Source organism: Desmodus rotundus, chromosome X (assembly GCF_022682495.2).
Source record: "Desmodus rotundus isolate HL8 chromosome X, HLdesRot8A.1, whole genome shotgun sequence".
NCBI classification, from domain to species: domain Eukaryota; kingdom Metazoa; phylum Chordata; class Mammalia; order Chiroptera; family Phyllostomidae; genus Desmodus; species Desmodus rotundus.
This window is the reverse complement of record NC_071400.1, coordinates 98,033,131-98,051,205: the sequence shown is the minus strand read 5'-3', so window position 1 is coordinate 98,051,205 and position 18,075 is coordinate 98,033,131. Positions and strand designations below refer to the sequence as shown.

The window sequence follows — 18,075 nt, the reverse complement described above, 5'->3', positions numbered from 1 at the left end:
ACCCACATTCGTGAGACCATCTTGGGTATTCGGGAGAGCCAGGGCACAGTCCCCCCACACCCCAACAGGACAGAGGGGAGGACCCCAGGCTTCGGGCAGTGGGTGAAGTGAGGTGACCGCCCTCTCCCCCGGGAATTGTTTGGGCCCCAGGAGTCAGCCCCAGGCAGGCCGCGCTTGCAGCCCGGGTGGGACGCCGTCCCGCCGGCCCCCCTTCCTCTCCGCGGTGGCCCGGGGGCGGACGGACGCGGTGGCGCCCATCCTGGCCCCCGTGCGGTTTCCCGGCGAGGCCCGAGGAGGTGGTGGAGCGGGAGGGGAGAGGGAGGAGCGCGCGGGGCGCTGGTGGGGAAGAGTAGCAGTGGGTGGGGGGAGAAGGAGCAGCGGGCCTGGGCGGAGGAGGAGAAGCGGCGCATGGGGTGGGGGCTGGGGGTAGAGGAGGGGAGAGCGGAGGAGCCCCAGGGGAGAATGGAGGCGGAGCAGCTGTGGGAGATGGAAGGCGTCGCAGCGGGCCTGGGACCGGAGCAGAAGGGGGAGGGACCGAGGGCGGGGCGGGGGCGGGGCCCACGAGCGCCCCGCCTATCGCCGCCGGGCTGCGCCGAGGAACGAAGATGGCCGGGCGCGCCGCGGGAACTGACGAGTCGCCGGCAGCAGCGGCAGCGGCAGCTTCTGGGTTGTGACTCCACGCGCGGCAGCGACCAGAGCGATCCGAGCGGAGCGGCCCGGCTGCGCAGACAGCGACGCGCCGGACCACCGGGCGGAGGGTGGGCGCCCGTACACGGGCGCCGGGCGGAGGATGCACCGGGCGCGGCGGGCGGCTCCCCGCAGCCGCCCCCGCGCCTCGGGCGCCCGGCCTTAGTGCTGGCTGAGGAGGCGGCGCGCGCGGGGCGGCCGGGCGGCGGCGGGGCCCGCGCCGTCATGCCGTGGTTGAGCGGCGGCCGCCGGCGGCGGCGGGTACAGACGCGCGAGGCCCCGCGGGAGCCGCCGTCGTCCGCGCAGTCCCCGCGGGAGCCGCCGCAGCCCGCGACCCCCGCCGCGGTCCCCGCGTCCACTGCGCCCTCCGCGGCACCGCTGCGGGCCCGGGAGAGCGCCGAGCTGCCGCTGCCCGCCGGCTGGGAGGAGGCGCGCGACTACGACGGCCGCGTCTTTTACATCGACCACAACACGCGCCAGACGTCGTGGATCGACCCCCGAGACCGGTAAGGGCGCCGGCGGGGGTGCGGGCCCGGGCCCCGTTCCGGACGTCCCATTCCTTGGGCTCTGGGAGACGCTCGAGGACACGGGGAGGTCTCCGGATCTGGGCGACGAACAGGGTGCCCACACGCCCCCATCTCCGGGGCTCTGGCCGAGGATCGAGGTGCCTCCTCTCCCGGCTTCGAGCCCCGCAACGCGGAGCCCCAGCCTCCTCCCGGTCCTCGCCGCGGCGGACACACTGACTGGGTTCCCTCACGTCACCCGCTGACCGGCGCCTGGGAGCTGGGCGCCTGGAATTTCCTCTCCCGGGGCTGACGGATGGCCCTCTTTTCCTTTTTCCGCCGCGGCCTCGCCCATCGCTGCCGGGCCTCTGCGGCCCACCACCCCCGGCTGTGGCCCCGCAGCACCCCGTCCTCGCGATGGCCAGATGAGCTGTCACCTTGGAGCACGAACGTGCGCCCTAGCTTGGTGGTATGGGCTCCTTGTCTGGCGGGCTCAGCCTCGTTTCCGTCCAAAGACTGCTGCCAGTCGGGACACCTCCGGGGTTCCCAGTTCTGTGTGAGTTGGGAGAGCCTCTTACCAAACTGGGATGGTTAGTGTACTCTGTAGCGCCTTAAACATTGAGTTAAAATTCTGATTGAAACAGCCTTGTGTATTGTGGCCAGAATGGATTATGATTAGACCCAGATGCTTTTGGAAAAATCGAAAAACAAGAGTTGGATTTTAGGTTTCCTCTTTGTGCACGATATGGATAGGGCACTGCGTTATCTTATTATTTATGTAAATAAACCCTATGCAATAAAAAAGCGGATTCTTGCATTTAATTATGTTCATGTAATGATGGTGCTTTTCTTACACTCTTTCAATGGTTCAGCAGCTTTTGGAGAGATGCATTTTTCGTCGGATTGGGAATTCTGTTGAAGCTGAGTGTTTCCAGTGGTTATGTGATATCTTGTCCTGTTTGGAGCAACTCCTGTCCATTGCTTGGGTGCCAGAAAGGAAATATACTCCAGGTTTCCCAGTGATTTTAAGGCTTGGAAAGGCCAAGAGTGGTGACATTGCGCCTGCTTCCTCCTACCTGCACAGGAAAGGCAGCGCTGCATGGCACTAGCATTTGAAAATAAATGTTGGAGGAGGGAAGCTGCTGAATTATTGTTTGAATATTTCCCTGGGTTCAGATAGGGAAAAGCAAAACAAAGCAAAACAAAGCAAAAGGATTGTGCTTCCCTAACATTCTCTCTGAACATTGCAAACTCTGAACTCAGAAACTTAGATAATGCTGGCACAGTTTTATGGATTAAAAGGATGCTTAGTTATTTTGAAAATCAGGTGAGATCATATTATAATTTTAACCAAAGGCCAGAGCCACAGCTGTTTGATCAGGCCTTGGGTGGTTCTGGAATTGCTAGAACTGCTTGGAATGTGGTGCCCTTTTACGCTGTATGTGTGTTAAAAACCCAAACAACTGGAAAATGAACCAATTAAAAATACCGTTTTGCTTAGAAAAGGCTAAGGCTCATTTTATGAGGGTAATATAAAACAGTTGTGGTTACATTGGAGTGGGGATTCACGATGAAAAGTGTAAATGTAAGAATTTCCCTTTTTATGGTGTGACCCAGGACATAGGTAAGCAGATCCTACACAAGGCAGCTTGTAGAATCCTCCTTTCCGCGCATTTCATGCACGTTTCCTGTGTCTTTCCTTCCAGAAATGTGTTACCCAATGACATTCTCCCCGGTTTGCAGACATCGCTTATGTTAGAGATTTCTAAAAAGTCTTGCTTCCAGTGCTTGCCTCGGCAGCACGTATACTAAAAAGTCTTGTTTCTAATGCTAAAAGTGTCGTTTGAGTGAACAAAAGTGGATATTTTACATTTTTTGTAAAGTAAAAACATGTGTATACTTTTATGAGACATTGTTTTTATAGTGAGTGAAAATTCAGCAGGGGACAGCTTGCACTTCAGCTCCCATAATACCTTGCCCGAAATATGTATGGAATGTTCGGCAAGCCACAAACATTTAAGGGGAGTCTCTGAAGGGTGTAAAGGGTGTAATAGTCATTCTTCTTCTTCTTCTTTCAAAACAGAACCCTGCCGATTTTTATAGGTGACCGGGTATCCTTTAAAGTTGGAATTGTTTTATTATATGGAAAAAACTGTGTTGGAGCATGTTTTCTCCATGTGCATCTGACAGTTAAAACCCCCTTTGAGTCACCTTTGATTCACACGATCAGAAAACAGTATTCAAGAAAGAAATGAGGACTTTCCCCCAAACAGCTCCCAAAGAGAGAACTGACAGGAGAAAGGCAAATAAATAGGGTTTTAAGGAAAATGAAAAATGTAATTGAAATTATGGAGGAATTTCAATGTAGTAGGTTAGGTGCAAATTGTTGCTGACTTGAAACACTTCATATATAATTTAGCATGAACTGTAGTAGCATAAAATATACTGCTGTAAGCCAAGTAACTGAGGGCCAAGGGTGGTAAACAATCTCTCCTAGAGTTTTCTATTCATTCCATTCATTGTTGTATTTAACAGCATTTGATATTGGCAGCTCAGGGTGTGTTGGTGAATTATTGTAGCTGTACTTTCTTTTTCAAGTCACAAAAAAGAGGTTGCAAGCCTAAGGAAACATCTTTACAGATGTGGCTATAAACATCCCACTATTTTCATAACAGAATTCTTTTAGTTTGATAATCAACCCACCTTAGGTTTAAATTTACTATCTTTCCAGATCAGTACTGTGAGTATAACTTTCATAGTTTTTGGGATTGTACCCAAAAACTTTCTTAAAAAACAGTTAATTCACCATTTCTGTGGCTGGTAGTTTCTGTGGGTCAGTCTTATGTGGTTTACATGAATGGCACATATGTATACTACATGTATTAACTCAGAGTTCAATGACCACTTTATAAAAAGGTATTTACCATTTAGGCGGAAAATATGGGAAGAACATTTTTGCTTCCTTTGGAAAAATTCAGTGCCTTCGATGGTTGTGTATATATACGTGTGCTTCCTCCGGGATCGTGTCGATATTACCCTGCAGATGGACTGGGTGGTTGAAACTTTGTTCTGTTTGCCTTAGCTAGTTTATTTTTATTTTTTATTATTTACATATTTTAATCCTTACCTGAGGATATGTTAATTGGTTATTTTTTTCTAGAGAGAGAGAGGAAGGAGGAGGGAGGGAGGGGGAGAGAATGAGAGAGGAGAGAGAAATATTGATGGGAGAGAGAAATATTGATGTGAGAGAGAAACATCGATTGGTTGTACATGCCCTGACTGGGGATCGAACCTGCAACCTAGGTATGTGCCCTGCCCTCAAATCGAACCCACAACCTTTTGGTGTATGGGACAGTGCTCCAACCAACTGAACCACCTGGCCAGGGCTTTCTAGCTCAGTTTTTATTGCACACTACTGGCAATGCCAAGTGTAAGCAGCTGAAGAATGGGGAGCATATCACATTTGAGATCAAAGCAGAGTGATCACGATCACGTGGTAAATGATCACGATGCTGGTGGACGGCCCAGATGATACCATGGCAGAAGCTTTTAGGGACCCATTTGTTCACGTGATGGATTTGACCTGCGTCAAAGGAATTCTGTGGCATATTAAAAGTCCTTTGGACAGGCTGTTGCTTTAAGGAGAAAACAATCCTTGGTTTGGGAATTTGCCAGGTTGGAGCCCCATCGATCAGAGCCAGATGACATCATTGATTGCTCCCTTCTTGGAACCCTTATTTAGTATTAATTAATAAGATGTTTACTATATTTACCCCACAGAGTTTATTTTGGGATTATAGAAACTCTCTGATAAACAAGTAATGATTTCTCCATTTTCCACTTACAGGTAGTGTTTGTACGAACGTGGGGGAGTGTCTTGATTTTAAGGACATAGGGGTGGGATCCTAGAAGAACGTTCTTCCATTTAGAAGATCAACAGTCACTTCTTGGTCTGTTCTTGGTCTAATATCTTTCCTTTTCTTTCCTTCCTTTTCTTTTTTAAGTGAATGGAAAAGTCATTCATTTCCAAAAATAGCTCCCGGATGTTTGGAAATCTCTAAGTTTCCTTTTCTCCCCTTTCACTCTGATTTTGGAAATGGAAATAATGTGCTTCACCTTCTCTGGTAGGTTCTACTTCAGGAGCCCTTGGGTCAAGTGACATGTTGAAGGTCACCTGGTGAGCCTGGCAAGCTGCTTCTAGCCCAGGTCCTTTTGCTAATGTTGGCTGCCTTTCCAATAAATTAAAATAAAGTTAATCTGATGGAATAAAAGTGGAGTTAAATTCTACTGAGTTCAGTTGATTCCCCTTTAAATCTAGTAAAATGAAGAACTATTAACAGAGATTCTTGGCCTCCTGTGTGCTGGGGTGGTAGATGGAGACTTCGTCTGGGAGATAAGAGATAAAGACAATGAAGACAATACTAGTTACCAGGTGCTATTATCAGCTGGTAATGGCTTCCAGGAAACAGAGGGAGGGCTCACTTGAGCCTGGGGGGATCTTTATTCTTGTCCATTCTCCCCTGGATTTAGGGTTTCTTGTGCTTTCTCTGTGCCAGAGAAGAAAAGTGGAAATGTGAGAAGTACTGAAGTTCGGAGATGAGGAAGTGCTGGGTGTGTTCAGAGTAAATGAGGGGATCAGAGAGTTTGTCCCAGAGTCCTTGTAAGGGAGGTAAGACTTGGGCAAGACCACACATAACTTAGAATCCTACAGTGTTGGGGCTGAAAGAGCTAGGGCTGCCCGTGTTCAAACTCCTTATTTCTCACTTGAGGGCCACAGTCAAAGGGTGCGTCCTTCTGGGAGTTGGAAGGACAGGGACTTGAGCTGTGCCTTTTGACCAGGAACTTCCACTATGCTGCCCAACTGCCCAACCCCTACTCCCTCCCTGCCTCCCTGCCTCCCTCCCTCTCTCCCTCCTTCCCTCCCTCCACTCACTGTTGCACAGCCTCTCTGTCTTAGGCAGTCTCTCAGGGTTCAGGACTCCATGGCGCGCACCCCCAGACAGGTCCCTACCTCCATGGGGCTTACAGTTCGCTGGTGTCTTTCTCCTCCGGGCCTCACCATGCTGTTGCTGCCTCCCAGTTTCCCCCACTGGAATCCCTTGGGTCTGTGGTTATGGTGGACATATGTGGAGTGCTTACCATGTGCCAAGTGCCCTAGGCATTTGCGTGGATGCTTTTACTGAAAGCCCACAATGGCTGCCCATGTGTAGGTGGACAGGTGATGAAACTAGGCCAAGGGAGGGTGACTTAGTAACTTTGCTTCCCATAGCCAGTGAGGGGCAGTATCTGTCCAACTCTAGAGTTCAGCCCTCCCTTGGCTAGATAGGTCTCTGCCCCTTGCACGGTGTTATACCCACCAGTTATTTTTACTTTGCATTAATTGTTGATATTTAATCCCTCCCTTTGGTAGGTAGAATAATGGCCCCCCAAAGATATCCATGTCCCAGTCTCTGAAACCTGTTAATAAGTTACCTTCCATGGCAAATAACATTCGTAGGTGGGATTAAGTTACGAATTTTGAGATGAGGTGATTATCCTGGATTATCTGGTGGGCCCAATGTAATCACAAGGGTCTTTACAAGAGGGAAACCTGAGGGTCAGAGTAGAGTCAGAAGAGGACATGTGACAGCAGAAGCAGATGTTGGGAATCGTGTGGCCTTGAGGCACGGATACGGGCAGCCTCTAGCAGCTGAAAGAGGCAAGGATATAGATTTTTCCTTAGACCTTGGAGATGGAACCCAGCCCTGTTGACCCCTCAGTGTAGCTGAATAAGACTGACTTTGGACTTTGGACCTCCAGGGCCATGAGATAACACATTGTTGATGTTGTAAGCCACTCGGTTTGCGGCAGTTTGTTACAGCAGCAATGGAAAACTAATGCACTCCGTGCTATGGTTTCCCAGTGAGTGCGGGAGCATCTGGTCAGCCTGGTGTCTTTGCTAACAACCACAGTAGCTGATGTTCATTGTGTGCTTAGGGGGTATCATACTAAGCATTTTATATCTGTTTCTCCCTGGCCCCTGACAGCAACCCTAGGGGTCCTCATTTCTTGTGGGCTGAGCCTGGAGTCTTGCTCACATTAGGCACCAAGTGAGATCTGATGAGCTAGCCTAATATGGGATGGTGGGTGGGGTGGATTTCCTACAGAAGAGGCCAGTTGGAAACTATCAGCGGTTTTCACAGATGGTGATGGGCCTGAGCTAGAGAGATCCGGGGCACTAGGCCTAGAAAAGGCGGGGATTATGTCAAAGGAATTGTGAAGGCAGCAAGAAGTGCCCGGGATTCAGCTGATGCTTGAATGAAGGCAGGTGGAATCAGAAGGGGGGCAAGGGAATCTTGCTGACACCTTAGGAGGAGCTGAGACTTACCAGTGGTCAACGCGAAGGCCTCCTGTTAACCCCACTCATAAATCTTCACTGTTTTGGCCACTGCTGTTGGTTGTGTGTGCTCAGGGGCCTGGTTACATAGGGAAGTGTGTTGAGTTGCTCACCTTACTCTATTGCTGATGGGCAGTGTCCTAAAATGTGGCTAGACTTGGGCAGGTGTTGCTCTAAAGCAGAGTACTCAGCCTTGACACTATTGATATTTGGGGCTGGATAATTCTTCGTTGCGGCTGTTCTGTGTAGTGTACGAGGTTTAGCGGCATCCGTGGTGTCTATTCATAGATGCCAGAAGCACACCCCTCCAAGTCACGACATCCACAACTGCCTTCAGACATTGCTAAGTGTTTGCTTAGGGGGCAGCATAGCCTGGTTGCAAACCTTGAACTACTTTTGTCTACTTGGGTACAGTGATTCAGGTTTAGGAGCTGAGTTTGTTTCAAGCAGATTGACATGACAGTTATTGAGCTGTTATGTAAGAGAGAGGAAGACTGCAAAGGCCTGATTTGCGTGTTTCCATGAAGAATGGATGTTAAACATACTTATATGAAGAACCCTGAATTTACTATGCCACAACAAATAGTAATACCAACATATGAAACTTTGGGGCTGTATTGTAGTATGAGTGTGTTCTTCAATTCTGAGAATGTTCTCAATTGATAGGTTGTTCCTGAATGTCAAGTGTATACACATACATGGCGGAACAGAAGAAAATGAGTCTGGGAAAACTGCAGTGCTCTGCAGCAACCCCAAGCACCAGCCTGGGTTGTGTGTGTGTGTGGGGGGGGTAGGTAGGTGGGTGGGTGGAGGTAGTGGTCTGCCTGAGATGCCCCGAGACATTCCAGTTCCTTCTGTGCACGAAAAAGCTGTGCGAGGATTGCCTCCACCTTTGCTCAGAAGCCCTAGAAGGACAGGGCAGGGATGTCTTGAAAGGCTGCTTGTGGAGCTGTGGAATCACCAATGTTTCCCATCTGGAGGGGCCTTTTTATTTCCTTAAAGCTCAAGGGGCTGAGGGAGAGAGGGAAGGAGGAAGGGAGCTGGCCAACTCCTAGGGGACAGGCCCTGCGGTCTGCTGGGTGGGTTAAGAGTCAGGCCGGAGATCTTCTGAGTGACCCTGCACACTAGCCCCAGTGCCACCAGGAGACAGAGCACGGCCAAGCCAAGTATGTTTCCAGGCCACGTGGAGCTCAGGCAGGACACCAGGTAGCCATTGCAGGAGATGGATTCTTTTTGCCTCTGGGAGCTCCCTTTGTGGGAAGGTGCCCATCTCCAGTGTGGGGGAGCCCTGAGTGTGTGGGTGGACTGGATTTGTCCTGAAAATTATTGCCATCTATTTGAAACAATTGAGGTAAAATTCACATATCATAAAATGCACCATTTAAAAATACACAATGTAGTGGTTTGAATATATTTCCAAGGTTGTGCAACCACTACCACTATCTAGTTCCAGAACATTTTGATCATCCCAAAGAGGAACCTTGTGCCCATGAGCAGTCACTCCCCATCTCCCTCAGCTCTTGGCAACCACTCATCTGTTCTCTGTCATTATAGATTCGCCTGTTCTGGATTTTTTGCATAAGTGCGGCCATACACTCTGTGGCCTTGCGTCTGGCTGAGCCCACTCAGCATAATGTTTTCGAGGTTTATCTGTGTCGCAGCACGGACCGCGCTCCATTTCTTTTCCTTGCCAAGTACTGTTCCACTGTGTGGCGAGAACGCGTTTGGAAGCCGCCCTGAGGTGCCCTCCCTGTTGAGGCGTTCCCTGCAGAATACAGGAAATGGCTATGTCTTGGATTCCGTTATGTCAACTCCCAACTGTTTTACTCACAGAAAAATGACCATTCATATGTTTACAATGTCAGAATATAAACATGACCTCGTGGACTCGATGGAAAAACGAGATCTGGGCTGGCCATGGTCAGCTGTCTGCTCTGTTCGTAGGCTGCTGGCTTCGGTTCCTTGATAACCAGGACTGGGCCTTCCTGCTGGGGCAGTCGGTGCACAGTCAACCTGGTCTGGGAGCTTCAGGTATCCCTGCATCCTCTGCCCTCAGGGCCCAGGCAGCCCTGCATTTTAAGCTCCCCTGGGGATTACAGTGTGTAGCCAAGAGTCACAACCATTTTGTGCCAGTGCTAGTGGAAAAGTGATATGGGATGTGTTGGCATTTAACCAAATTGGAGTTGGAAATCTTAAAATGAGAGACTTTACGAGTTGATTAATTTTTTCTCTGCAAAATGGGCAAAGGTGATTATTTGTTTATTTTTCAAGGAGAAGGTGCCCTTGTTCTGTGGACCAGCTGGACAAACCTGCCTTAGGGTTGTGGCTGTCATTTATCTAACTGGGCCTCCTTCAAAGCTCTTTCAGCTTTGCTTTCTTCCCATAGAAACTGGGGCCCTTGTGGGCTGTGGAGAAGGCCCATGAGTGAGGGGGGCCGTGTGCAGAGCCTGGATCCCACACACCAGCAGCCCCAACCACAAGGCAGCTTGAATGGTTCACATGTAGGATACCACATTGCAGCTGGGTTGGAAAGTCTCTGGTCTGGAGGACAGAGATGAGGAAGTCCACAGCGTGTACAGGTGCCGAAGGGGCCGGGCATGCATACCTTAAGAGGGAGGAATGAATGTCTATATTCAAATTTGTTTGTGTCCCTGTTTGGGAGACGTGGTGGGAACGGGGGAGATGGGGCTGGGATGCGCAATAGATCATTTTATCCTTTTGGCTTTTCGAATCATGTGAATACATGAACTTTTCAAAGAATTAAATGGAAAAAAAAATGGGTCTGGGAGAACAGGGTGGTATTATACATGTGAATTTAAGAAGTGCTTACTGCTGCTGCTGCTCCTCCTCCTCCATCCCCCACTGCCCCTGCCTTCATCTAACTCTGTCTCTTGCAGGTACACTCCTCAGGCAAGTTTTTATTCCCTAACTTGAGCTTTGAGCATGCTGGGTTTCTAACGGCTATGTTGACAGCTCAGTACAGTGTGACGATGTTGATCTTCGGTGGATATCTTCAGTTTGTCACTGTGCGTTTGGAATTTCAATATTGTAACAAAAACTTACTGCATACCACATGAGAATTGCTTATTCCATCTTTTTTGAAAAATTTCTGTTGCCCTTTTTTTCCCTGGGTCTTTGGTAATTTTTGGAAGTGGCAGTTATATTGGGACAGGTGGACATGCTTGAGTGAAGCCCATGAGGGTTTGGAATGGGGCAGTTTTGGGCTTCCTGGCCCAAGACGACCGGCAAACCTTGCTTGTAGGTCAGAGGCCAGGCCAGGGGCACGTCCTGCTGGTCAGCCAGGCTTCGATCTCCAGCATGGGGCCTGGCATTGGGAGACCCGCTCAGGGATGCTCTGGCTTCAGTGCTCATATTCACACCCTCCCCTCCATTTTCTTCTATTCTGAAATGTCCTTCGTGCACACTGGCCAACTTCTAAGACAAAATTAAAGTTTTTAAAGAGGAGGTAAGGTGTCCTAATAGTAGGCTCTTAGCAAGCCCGTTGTACTCATCTATGAAGTTTAATGCACTGCACGTGACTGATTAACCAAGTGATGCAGAGAAAGCATTGCGATGAATCTCGCTCAGCATCATGGTGTCCAAAGAACTGCTTTGAGTTTTTCTTTGCAACCAGCTGTGCTCGTCTCCTGCAGACCTCACTCTCAATCCTTGGTTGGTGCTGCACTCCAGTGCGGAAGTGCTTGGAACTGACTGTGGATGCCCTTTAAAATGCTCAGGTCCACAGGGACCTGGGGTGTTGTTTCTGTTACACAAGGACCCATTGAAGCATTCTTGACATATGAGAACGACACCATGCTTTGTGTCCTTCTAGTCCAGGGGTGTCCAACCTTTTGGCATCTGTGGGCCACACTGGAAGAAGAAGAGTTGTCTTGGGCCACACATTCAATACATTGCGACACGTCATCTCACACACAAAATCTCATAATATTTTAAGTAAACTTACGATGTTGTATTGGGCTGCATTCACAGCTGTCCTGGCTTGCATGCAGCCCACAGGCCACAGTTTGGACACCCATGTTAGTCCCTTCTCTGCACCTGCATCTAACTATATGTGCATAAACCCAGACTTTTGTTTTGGGATTTTACATGAATGGGATTATACTACTAGTGTTTTTTCTGTGACTTGCCAGTTTCACTGAACAGTATGTCTAGGTGCTCTTTCCATCATCAGAGTATAGAGAGCTACGGCATGGTGACCAGTTAACAATACTATGGTGTGTATTTGAAAGATACTAAAGAAGTAGATTTTAAAAGTTACCATTACAAGAAAAGCATTTTTGTGTCTATGTGTGGTGATGGATGTTAACAAACTTACTCTGGGGATCATTTTACAGTGTACACATATATCAAATCATATTGCACACCTGACACGAAAATGGTGTTACGTGTCAACCTAAGAAGAAAATAGAATCCACAGATCTACCACTATTCTTTTTCTTTTTCTTTCTTTATTTAAAAAAGTTTAAAAATATATTGATTTGAGAGGGACAGGGAGAGAGAGACAGACAGACAGACATTGATATAAGAGAGAAACATCAGTTGGTTGCCTCCCATTTGTGCCCTGACTGGGAATTGAACCTGCAGCCTTTTGGTGTATGGGATGACACACCAACCAATTGAGCCATACCAGCAAGGGCTACCACCATTCTTTTTAAAAGTGTATTTTTATTGAGGTGAAATTCACATAACAAAATTATTCATTTTAGAGTGAACAATTCTGTGACATCCAGTACAATCACAGTGTTTTGCAGCCTCCCCCTCTGTCTAGTTTCAAAACATTTTCTTTACTCCAAAAGGAAGCCCTGTACCCATGAGCAGTCACAGCCCACCCTTCTTCCCCAGCCCCTGACAACCAGCAGTCTGCTTTCTGTGTCTATGGATTTGCCCATTCTGGACATTTAATATAAATGGAATCCCACAGTATATGTGGCCATTTTGTGTTGGGCTTCTTTAAGTCAACATCATGTTTTTGAGTTTCATCCATGGTGTAGGGATCTGGTTTTGTGCTTCTGCTTTTGGTTTAATGCAGGGGACACACCATCTTGTGATCCTAACCGAGGGCAGCTGTGCGAACTTTGCCCACAGAAGCAGCCGGCACCCTTTAAGAAAAATGAATTGAGGATCAAAGGAAAGACAACAACTTAATTTAGCTTTTAGTTCATTACTTTGAGAAAGAGAGAAATAGAACACATTTCACATTTCTTTCTGAAATTAGGGACAGGAAGCCAAAAAACTAATGTGTGGTAAGACATTAGTGCTGCGATGGAGCATAAAAACTCATTAAGCTCACTTAGGCCTTTCCTCAAGGAGGTGAGAAGGCAGGCGGGAAACAAAAGACCTACAGAAAATAGTAACCCAACGATGGGGGTGGGTCAGCCCTGGAGTCAAGATGGGGTAGTCAGCTCCTACCTGCACCATGCCTCCACGCAAGTGGCTGAGTTTCTCCGTGGCTAGATTTCCTTCCATGTACCATGAGAATGACAATGCTTATTATCAGTTGATGAACCAGTTTTTGAGTGGAAACTCTTTCCCAAATGATCATGATGGCTGACCTCAGAGGGCCTTAGGACAAGGTTTTTCAGAAAGCAGCCCAGGGGCTCAATCCAGTCTACCATCTGTTTATGTATAGACTGCAAGACAAGAACGGGCTTTCCATTTTAAAATGGTTGAATAAGAATCCACAGAAGAATAGTAAGTATTTTGTGAAAGTTATGCGAAACTCCAGTTTGAGTGTTGGTAAATAAAGTTTTATCGGAGCACGGCCATGCTCACGTGTTTATTGTCTGTGGCTGCTTTCGTACTGCAAGGACAGAGTTGAGTCACTGGACAGAGACCCTGTGGCTGCAAAGCTGAAAATATTTACTATCTGGCCTTTTAAGAAAACAGTTGCTGACCCCTGATCTTAGGAAAATATGGGGTCTAATCAAGGTAACCATTGGTCAGTGGCGGTGGGGGTGGATGGGATGTGGGGTTCAGCATAAGAAGATCCCAGAGGGAAGTCTAACCAACAAGAGAGAAGGGGCTCAGAATCATAAGAGCCAGTGGGGGCCAGTGGGGGACCCGTTAGTCAGGGAATCCTTAGTAGGAGCTTCTTCCCCCCCTGCAAAAGAAAGGATGTTGCATCTGTCATAAGACATTCAGGGGAAGTTAGATCACTTAAATAACAGGCAGTAAGACTACTTCATATAATAAGGCAGGAAAATAACCACTTTTAGACGGATTTTCATTAAAAATACAGTTAGTTCTGGGGATCTGATTGTGAATATTGGTAATGCATATGTGAAAGCTGCTAAGAGAGTAGATGTTACGTGTTCTTACTATAAAAAAAGAAATGATAATTACGTGATGTGATGCAAGTGTTAGCTAATTACAGTGGTAATCATACTACAACAAATAAGTATTAAATCAACACATTGTATCCCTTAAACTTACAGTGTTATATGTCAGTTGTATCTCAATAAAGCTGAAAAAAATCCACAGTTAAAAGCAATGGTTTAATGCTACAAAGAGTTTTAGTTGCTGGGAGAATTTGGGTGTAGGACAGTTTGGAACAGGAAATGTGTGACGGCTATATTTGGTTCTTGTTCTTTTAGCGTTGAACTGTGTACCTTAAGAATATGTCTTTAGAGAAGATTTAGATATGCTTTTGGAATGCCCGTACAATGTCACAAATTGTTGTGCTTAGAAACTGATGTTTTTTATTATTAGTTAAAGAAAAACTGGTGGATAGTTGCTTTTGAATGGTTGGGTGGTTTGGGATCTAAAATGATATGGCTCCAGCACATGGTGGCCAATTCCACAGAGTTTTTTCACATTGTGACTTTTCTTCAGAAGCACCGTGACACCATTTTGTATGCTTCAGAAGACATCTCAGATAGGTCATTCTGTGCTTGCTTTGGCTCAGGTCAACCCCAGATTGTCATGTCATTAATCTCACTATTAAAAGCCAAGGCACCAGAAATCAAACCCTCCCCCCTCCAATATTATAAACCTCCAAAATGTCACCATGCAGATGGCATATTGACAAAAATGTCAAGGATTACCAAAAATAGCTTCTTGAGTTCACATGTACTCAGGGGAGAAGTACGGAGTAGCATTTGCATTTTAAGTGCTACCATAGTGGCCAGAACCAATAATTCCTGTTGGAGCAACTCCCAACCCTCAGCTCTATCTTGGGGCTTTAGACATACTTTCAATTTTTAAATCAGAGCTCATGTACTTATCATGCCTTTGAAATTATTAATAGAGAGAATTCTTTTTCTTCTGCCATTTATCACCCAGCTCCTTTAAAAATATGGATCACTATACAGTTTTATATAAACATGTAACCAATAAAATACTTGTTTTTCCTGAGTCATTGTCAACAACTCAGTTCTAAATCTAGTGCCAGCTCAGTAAATATTTGGAGTCCAAAGTCTGCATTTCCTTCAGATGGGCTAATTTTTATCTTGTTAAGTAAAGTAGAGAAACATATCACTGGCTCTTCATCTGTTTCAGGGTGGCTAGTAGCCACTCTTTCAATGGGTGGAGCGGATGCCATCCCTTTTTGCACCATTCAGAATAATACCCTAGCATGTCACTTTGGGGACAGATGCTACTTTTTTTTAAAGATCCTTTTTGGAGTTCTAAAACCTTGTGAATTAATCCCAACCAGGTGGTGGGGTAGGAGCAAGAGCTGACCTTGGATTCCACAGCAGGTAGTCAGCGTCAGCGGAGAGGTCGTGGACTCTGTAAGAGAAACAACACGATGCCTCACTGTCTTCCCTCTCTTCCATGTGGTCTCTGATGTTTCAGGGGTGTTGCTTGCTTTACCTCTCTCCACCTGGAGCTAAAGAAGGTGCCTTGGCATGTTCCAAAATACTAAAATAAATGAAAATTGGGAAATTTTCCGTGAAGCAAACCAATGACATAGTGGTACAACAGACGTATGAGTTACTGGAATTGGTTTTGGGAAGCAGTTGGCTGGTAATGTTGGCAAAGCTGGGAGGTGTTAAGAAGTGGTTGAGTTTTTTCTTTCTCTCACCAAAAAAGCAGTCCTACATCAGAGTTCCTGTTCTTGTATTAATCAATGGGTTTCAAAGAAACAAGTTCAGTTCTTTTTCCCTCCCATGAAAGTAAAGGTGAGACAGAAGTGTGACCTTTAGGCCATCAAACTTTTGAATTAGGTCTTACATTTACTGGAAAGATAGGATCACAGGCAGAACTCTCCACAAGCAAGAAGAAAGTGCTGGGGAGAGAGGCTCAACTGTAGCACAGTTTGTACTAAAAACTGCTCGTTTATAAACGAGCAAAGGAATACCATGCATAGTGAGGACTACCTCCACCGCATTGGACTTGTTGAATGAAACAGTGTCTCATCATCTGTGATCGATATTAGTAAAGCCAGATTGCAGAAATACCCACAGGAACCATCTGCGGTGAACAGAATTGGAACATCATAGGCTTGAAGCCACAGGCAGTATTTCCGTTTCAAGCCCAGTCTTGCTCATCAGGCTCCACAGGAATCACAGACTAAATGGTGACCATCAGTAGTCAGGTGTCCTGGTCCTGCCTGCCCAGTGACATCTCTAACCATGGGTTGTTAGCCATCTCAGGATTCAGTCATTCTTTCTTTGTTGAGCTGGTCTTGGCTACAGCTTCACCCACCCCTTTGGCCATTGTCGTTTCTCATAAAAGTCTGTCAACGTTTGCCCTGACTTGGTATTTGTAAGCAGCACAGCATTGTTCCTTGATATTGAGGACACCTCTCTTATTTGTTTTGTGCTCATCTTTGTGGACTAAACTATGGGCCCTTCCGTCATTCTGGGGGCATGATTTTGAATTCATATACCTTCTTGGTTATGTTGCTCTTGCAGGCCTCATAGCCGTGATTGCCTTCATTGTTATGAATGTTACATATCTATTTCTGTTGTTTTAAAATGCATAGATTGTTTTTCAGAGAAAGGATGGGGCAGCATGCCATACTCTTTACCCTCCTCACCCATGGTGAGTGTTGCATCAGGTAAGCTTCTGAGGTCTCAGCCACAGAAGTACCCTCATTTTTATAAAAATTTCAGGTTACGTGCTCTTCAGTCCTAGATGCATGTAAGATTCACCTGGGGAGCTATATATTTGCATTTGTACACACACCTACATATATACCCGACCCTACCCCAGGAGATTCTGGTCAGTAGGGCCCAGGTAGCCCCCTGATATCCATTTCCCCACATTTTTTATTTATTGATTTTAGAGAGAGAGAGAAAGGAAGGTGGGGGGTGGAGAGAGAGAGAGAGAGAGACAGAGACAGAGACAGACATTGATTTTCTGTTCCACTTATTGATGCAGTCATTGGTTGAGAGTGTGCCCTGATGGGAATGAACCCGCAACCTTGGCATATCAGGACGACACTTTAACCAAGTGAGCCACCCGGCCAGGGACCTAATTTCCTCCAATCTTTAAAGATTGAGATAAAATTCAATAACATAAAATTAACCACTAACCGTATGAAATGGTTAATTCAGTGGCATTTAGTACATTCACAGTGTTGTGTAACTACCACCTCCATCTAGTTCCAAAATAGTTTCACCACTGAAAAGAAAAGAAAACCTTGTACCCATTAAGCAGTCACTCCCCATTGCTCCCTCCTCCCCAGCCCCTGGCAACTACCAGTCTGTTCTCTGTCTCTGTGGTTTGCCAACTGTGGACATTTCATCCAAATAGAATCAGAGAATATACGGTCTTTTGTGTCTAGCATGTGTTCCAGGTTCATCCATGTTGTCCCATGGATGAGGATTCGTTCCTTTTCATGGCCGAATACCATTTCGTTATAGTATAGATAGCAGTTGTTATTTTCTGGGGTTTTTTTGTTTGCTTTTTTAAAAAAATGGTCATCCTCTTGGGTGTGAAGTGGCATCTTATTGTGGCTTTGATGTGCATTTCCCTGATGACTAGTGACAGTGGGCATCTATCTTCTCATGCGCCTGGTGCCCCTTGTAGATCGTGGAGAAATAGCTATTCAAGTCCTTTGCCCATTTTTGCTTTGGTTTGTTGTTGAGTTTTAGGAGTTATTTATATATTCTGCTTACTGTACCCTTATCAGATGTATGATTTGCAACTGGTGTCCCTTTTTAAAATGTTCTCCTGGTGGGTTTGATTAGCAACCAGGCTTAAGAACCCCTGATCTGGACCAGTGATTCTCGGGGTTTCCTATAAAACACCTGGGAAGCTTTCTTAAAAACCAAACAAAAACCCCCCAAATGCAGCCCCTTAGCCTCAAACTGCCCAGGGTGTTCTTACAAGCCCCTCCTCCACCCCCAAACACAGAATCTGGTACTTCCACAGAGAATTGGCCGGCTGCAGCTCCCTGCTCCCCATTCCCCAGAAAGTTCTGTGCAGAGTGTTTGTGAAATGGGCAGTGCCAGCTCTTCATCATGATTCCTTGCATTATAGGCTGGCCTAGCCTTCCTGAAGTCCCACCAAGACTTGTCATGTTGGCAGGCCTCTCAGGAC

At 46.8% G+C, this 18,075-nt stretch overlaps 1 protein-coding gene across 8 annotated transcripts in view; it reads left to right on the top strand.

Annotated features, from left to right (window-relative positions):
* Positions 1 to 592: 592 nt before the first annotated feature.
* WWC3 (WWC family member 3) overlaps positions 593 to 18,075 on the top strand; it is a 100,245-nt gene continuing 82,762 nt past the window's right edge. For all 8 annotated transcript variants that reach the window (XM_053917224.2, XM_053917223.2, XM_053917220.2 and 5 more), the window contains exon 1: positions 593 to 1,193. In XM_053917224.2, the coding sequence (XP_053773199.1) occupies positions 913 to 1,193 (281 nt within the window). In that variant the 5' untranslated portion in view covers positions 593 to 912. The remainder of the gene's footprint in view (positions 1,194 to 18,075) is intronic.